General features: G+C 57.0%; 1 protein-coding gene across 1 annotated transcript in view; it reads right to left on the reverse strand.

Moving 5' to 3' along the window:
- Window positions 1-3,358: 3,358 nt before the first annotated feature.
- The window catches only part of VOLCADRAFT_88772 (uncharacterized protein), a gene marked incomplete at both ends in the record, with an annotated part of 8,692 nt that continues 5,729 nt past the window's right edge, over window positions 3,359-6,321 (reverse strand). Inside the window, 5 exons of the mRNA XM_002948512.1 lie at window positions 3,359-3,408; window positions 4,075-4,399; window positions 4,557-4,662; window positions 5,284-5,429; window positions 5,861-6,095. Coding sequence (XP_002948558.1) covers window positions 3,359-3,408; window positions 4,075-4,399; window positions 4,557-4,662; window positions 5,284-5,429; window positions 5,861-6,095 — 862 coding nt within the window. The remainder of the gene's footprint in view (window positions 3,409-4,074; window positions 4,400-4,556; window positions 4,663-5,283; window positions 5,430-5,860; window positions 6,096-6,321) is intronic.

Here is a 6,321-nt window from a genome sequence, read left to right on the forward strand (position 1 = left end):
GCGGGGGGGGGATGGAAGAAAAACATTCGGAGTGAAAAGAGACAACGCGGCGGCGGAGGCCGGGAGGGATGGGATGTGGTGGTTGCGGAGGGGAAAAGAAGTTGCGGGGGCATTTTCCGTATTGTACGACAGGGGGGTTTTGTTTGGAAGGGAGGGTTCTTCCGGGGGGGGTGGCAAAGGGGGAAAGGCGGGGTAATTCCCTTGTGGTGTGTGCGTGTGTATGTATGCATATGTGCGTATTTGCGGTTGGGAGGAGACGGGTTGCACACTAAGACGAGGAGGAGGACGGGAGGAGATTTCAGTGTTGTGAAGAGCACAAGATGTGGAGGAGTTGTAAAAGTAGCAGGAGGACGGGAGGGAGGGCTGTATGTTTTTTTGAAGGTCAATAACTTGTTGTTGTTGTTGGTTTTGTTGTTGTTGATGGTTGTGGCGCCGCCAGGGGTATGTGTGTGTGTGTGTGTGTTTTGGCCCCCGCCCCGGCCCCCGCCCCCGCTGGCTCCCCTGATTGGTTCAGCACCAGTCGCCCTCACTAACTCGCATGCGTGTGTGTGTGGGGGGGTGGCGGCAAGGGACGACGTTGATGACGTCAACATGGTCATTGCCGTACGATGACGACGACGGCGACGACGACGATGGTGGTGGTGGTGGTGGTGACGAAGGATTGTGGTTTTGTGCGGTTGGGGGTTGTCACGTGAGGGGGAATGACCGTTAGTGGTGGTTGCGGTTGATGGCGGCCCCCCCCCCCTGGTGCGGGAGAGGAGAGCTGTTCGGCTTCGCAGCTGCCGCCCCTGAACGGCGACACATACACATACACACACACCAACCCCCAGTACGGGGAGGAGGGTAATAGCCACCGAGAATTACCTCTCCTCCCAATACACACACACGTACGCGCTATTTCGGCACCACACGCCACTACCATATATGAGCAACGATATAAAGCCGTTTCCTTTCCTACGAAACGTTTGTATGTATGCATGTACGTGTCCAGGTGGCTCCGGGCCCCCCTTGCGGTTGCGTATGTTTGTATGTTAATCTGTCTCTGTATGTTTGTATGTGTATCTGTATGTAGGTCTGAACGCGTGCGTTTTGTGAGTTTCTTTCCGTGCCGCGCAGAGGTAGGCAGTTGGTGGTTGTTTTTGGCCGCTGCTTTCCGTTTTACGTTACCTAGGTTTCAGCTACCGGCTGGTTAGTGCCGCTGCTCTTCACTTTCTCTTTGGTGTGCTTGCTCTGCTGCTGTCCCGTACTAGGACGTAAATTTACATTTTTTCCGAAATCTAGAGGAAAAAAGTGTGTGTGTGAGAGAGAGATGATGATAAATTGTTCGCTTAAGAGCTCTGCCGTGGGGGCGTGTTGGGGCTGTACGCCTTCTCATGGGAGGCCGGCGCAGCCTGCGAAGTCCTTTCTGTTGTACGATACGTGTGTACGGCACATGCCGTAAATTGCCGTACCCGAGGATGTTAAANCTTGCCCCCTCGTGCCCGCGGTTTGAGACCACGCCTCGATGGGGTGGGGGGGGTTGTGGTACTTGGGGGCGGGCGGGAGAGGCAGATGGGGAGAGAGAGAGTGAGAGAGTGGAAGATGAAAAAAGAAGAGAGGAGGAGAGAGACGTTTAGAAAGAGGTCAAAAGAGGACACAACCGGGGGGTGGGGTGGGGGGTGAAGGGCCGCTGAGAGAGTTGATTTGCGCGCCGGATTATATCTTTGAAAGGCTTTTGAGAGGAGACGACACGACAGGATCGAGTATTTCGGTGTCAGAGCTGGAGTTTGAGTCGGCGCCTTGCAACAGAAGGCTTGAAACTGTCTGTCTGTTTCTGTCTGTCAGTCTGTCTAGGTGTGTCTAGGTTTGTCGTTGTATGTGTATGGTGCGATGTGTCGATCGGTTTAGATGTTTGGTTGTCTGTCTGCTCGGTTGGTTGGTTGGTTGGTTGGTTGGAGGTTCGAACTTTCTGTCCGTGTTTTTGTCTCGTATGTTCTTTGCAACCCCCGTGTTGAGTTAGTGGGGGGTATGCCGGGAAACCACCGCGGCTTGTGCGGCTCGTGTTGGCTCGATGTGTGTGTTCTGTTCGCTCCGTTCCGGCGTGCTGATGTATGTATGCAGTACTTCCATAGTTGATGATGTATGCGCTTGTGTAAATGTATGTATGAATGTATGTATGTATGTGCATATGTCTCGTTGCTCAATGCTGTTGTGCGGCAGTCTCTAGCATATGTGTGTGTGTGTGTTTGGTGGTTCATGATATGCGAATGCGCGGTATGTGCTCGAAGTTTGAGAGGGGTGTGTTTGCGGCTGTCGTACGGTCCTTTTTCAAGTCCCCAACCACCTACTCAGCCAAGCTTCGAAGAACATCTCCACATTGCTTGGGATTTACGTTATTGATGTCGTACAGTCGTACATGCAGAGACGGGCTGGCGCCTTAAAGGGGATTATGTTAAAACCCAGGGAAGCGTCGAATCGAAGGTCATGTGGGTATGTGGGCTATGAGCCTGCCTTGTTGAGATGGCAGGCGATTTGCCGTACATATTCTTGGAGGGCATACTTTGGCTGATAGTGAGACGATTCTGCTTTCCGTACTGTACGAGCATGTTCCTCGGGAGTCTGGTCAGTTGTCGGTCGGTTTGCTAAAACTTTGCACACTTTTTTTCTTTCATACTCATCAACACGTATATTAATAATATACACAACATATACCTTTTGCATGTATGAAGAACTGTTATAGAGAGACACCGTTGTACGGCATCGCGCCCCCAAGTCTCAGTCAGGCTTGTGTGGTTGCGATAACCACGTCACATCAAAAGACAATTCTATGCGCAACGTTTTTGAATGCTTTTATGAATACGTCTGATCTTAAGTCCGAGCTCCCCCATGTAATGATTCACTTACATTTCATCTCCACAATATCTTTTAGTGCTAATTCCCTAGGATATACCCAGTTGTCGTACACGCGCACGTTTCGCAGCCGATCAAAAGCGAACCTTTCATCAACTTCTCGTAAAACACATTTTCGCGCACCGGCTGGCGATCATAGACAGAGGCAGACACTGTTTTCTTTACATTGCGCTGGCCCCCGTCCAATCCAAACTGGATTCCAAACTAGCCTACGGTTAGTACGACATTGCATCGTACAGTACGATACACGATACGATGCGAGACAAGTTGAGCTGGAAGTTTAGCTGCACCGTCTCCCGCCGCCTCCGTGAGCCGCCGGGTACCGTTCTAAGGGCGGCCTCCGGTGGCGTGGACATACATACATGCACATACACACACACTCCCCCTCTCCTTCCCCCTCTTAACGCCGCCTCACCATTATCCTGGTACACACACATAAATACATACATCTACATCGTACCCTAAGACATCAGTCCACTGATTGGCAGTCCGGCGCGCTTCTGTCTTCTGCTCTTTTCCCTGTGGGCGGCCCACCGAGACAAGTGGCGATGCAGCGCGATGCCCAGGACCGCGTTGACTCCCACAAACGTGTCATCGGAATACCCCCGCGCACATACACACACACACGGCTAAATCCACCTCACCGGCCCCCCCGCCCGCCACCACGACCTCCCCGCCCTCCGCGACCCCGGCTGCTGCTGGCCCCCCTCCCCCGCCCCTCCCAGCCCCCACCGCGCCCTCCTCCTCCCTTCTTCCCCCTGCCGCCGCCGCCGCCACCACCACCTCGCCCGCCACCACCACCACCACCACCTCGCCCGCCGCCACCACCACCACCGCCACCACCACCACGCCGGGGTACTCTGCCCCCTCCCCTGCCCCCTCCTCGCCCCTGCACCCGCTTCCCCTGGGCCCCCTGATACCCCTCTTCAGCGGCGCTGTCATCACTGTCACCTTCTACTAGCCCCTTGGTGCTGCGACCACCACCACCACCACCACCACTACCACCACCACCATCATCGTCGTCGTCGTCATCATCGCTGCCTCCACTCTCCTCCATCTCCTCCCCGTCGCTATCACCCTCAATGACGTCATCCTCGTCGTAATCGTCACTGGGCACGTAGTCCTCCAGCAACACGTCGCCCTCATCCCCCTCCAGGTCACCGCCGCCGCCGCCTTCATCCGCACCTCCGCCCCGCTGACGCTTAGACGCCTTCTTGCCGCTCTTCACCTCGCCACCCGCACCCTCCTCCAACTCCTCGTCGCTGCTACCGCCGCCGTCGCCGTTGGCCGCAGCCGCCGCCGCCAACTCGATGTCGTCGTCGTCACTGTCCTCTTCATCCTCATCCTCCGCCTCCCGTCGAGCTCGTTTCCGGTCGCCGCCGCCGCTGCCCCCCAGATTCACATCTTCAGCTCGCCGCGCCGCCGCCCTCCGCGCTGCCCGTGTCGCCATGGCCGCCGCCAACTGCTGCAGCGGGGAACGACCCGCCTCGCGCTCGGTGCGGAGAAAGGCCTGGAGAGGAGATGGAGAGGGAAAGGCGTTATGTGTATGTGGGAGGAAGGAGTACAGATCTCCTCATGTCGTACACCTCTCCGTCAATTCTTCGCCATTACCGTACTTCCGCCCCCAACCTCCCTACCCCCCGGGGCCCCCTCCTGCCGACACCTACCTGCACCTTGGCCGTGTCCTTGGGACCGAAGTCGACTCGGTCTCTCGCCACGCCCACCCAGGCGACATTGCGTTGTACGGCGTCTTGCAGCTGCTTGGCCGCACGCCTTTAATTAGTTCACACCAGCAGGGGCCGGGGCCGGGGGGGAGAGGGGGGAGAGGGGGGGAAGAGGGGAGATTAAGTAAGTGGGTATTTTCCCCCTCCGAGAAGAAGTCGAGAAAACATGGAGGAGATGTCATGTACAGTTGGAAATCATAAACAGACCTGGAGATGTCTATCTGTCTGCTTGTCTGTCTGTCTGTCTGTCTGTTATGTCTAAATAGAATCCCTCGACGGCGGTAAGAAGGTGGAGGCATCGCGAGGGCGGCTGACGGTGGTTACCCAGGGGGCCCTGGGGGGCTACCCACTCCGGGAATGTCGCCGCCGCTGGAGGTCCGGATGGATGGATGGGTGGATGGATGCGGATTCCACTGAATGCAGGCGCTGGCGGTCACTGACTTCACAGAACTCGCCACCCCCCCCACTGGTGGTTGCTGCGGGGAGAGGGATGTGCGGGTGGTGGGGCTCCCCCCCCGGGGGAACACGGGGGACGGCAGGGAGGGGCTCTGCCAGCAGAGGCTAGTTGCGGCCACATACACACACACGCGGGTGCGGCAATAGCTATAACCCGCTTCCATTCACACAACCTCCCCCCCCAACCCCCGACATCACACCACCTCCCCCCCACCCCCCACCCCCCGACACGCACTTAAATCTCTCCACCCGGCAGCCCTTGATGAAGCGGCGCAGGTGCAGCAGCGGAACGTGCGCCAGCTCGGGAAAGGCGATGGAGCAGGACCAAGTCGCCAAATGGTCACACAGCAGCTCCAAAATCTGCATGTATGTAATTATATTTATATGTATGTATGTATGTATGTTTGCATGTATGTGCGAGGATGTGTCGAGTGAGTCGGACAACAAAGGAATAAAAAGGCAACAACAAACGTATGTATGTATGTATGTATGTATGTATTTATGTATGACTTAGATTACACTTGTGGGCCGCGAGAGCCGGGGGCCGAAGCCGAAACACAGCGCACAAGTCGGTTAGTCTTGTGTGCTCCCGACCCCGACTCATGTATGTATATATGTACGTATGTATGCACGTATGTATGTATGCACGTATGTACTACGTATGTATGCCTCCGAAGGTCAACTAACGACATCAATGGCCAGAGAAAGCCGTGGCAGTAGCATACATACATACACACACCAACACCTGCAACACCCTCCCCCCCATCAACCCATTCCCCCCCCGCCCCCACCTGGGTAACCACCTCCTCCTGACACGGGGGGGACCGCAGCAGCTGCTTCCCCAACTTGAGCTGGAGGGACAGATCCGGACAGCCGCCCGCCACCGCCGCCGCTCCCCCTCCCCCGCCCGTACCCCCCCTCCCCCCTCCACCTCCGCCCCCCGGGGAGCGCCGCAAATCCCCCCACTCCAGGGCCTCCAGCGCCAGGGGGGCCACCGGCACGAACACACCGGTCTGGGTGGCAAGCCTGCCAAAGGTTAGGGGGAGAAAGAGGGGGGAGGGGTGTGATGGGGGGAAATGACGGGAGAAGAGGGGGAGGGGAGGGGTGTGATGGAGGGAGCAGAGAGACGGGTGAAGTGCAGTGAGAGAGGGGTACGAAGAAGCCCAGAGAGACGACTGAAAGCGGAAGAGAGGGGGAGAAGGTCCGGGGGAAGAGGGGGGAGAACCACCAACACCACCCCTCCCTCCCTCCC

Source organism: Volvox carteri, assembly GCF_000143455.1.
Source record: "Volvox carteri f. nagariensis unplaced genomic scaffold VOLCAscaffold_10, whole genome shotgun sequence".
NCBI classification, from domain to species: Eukaryota; Viridiplantae; Chlorophyta; class Chlorophyceae; order Chlamydomonadales; family Volvocaceae; genus Volvox; species Volvox carteri.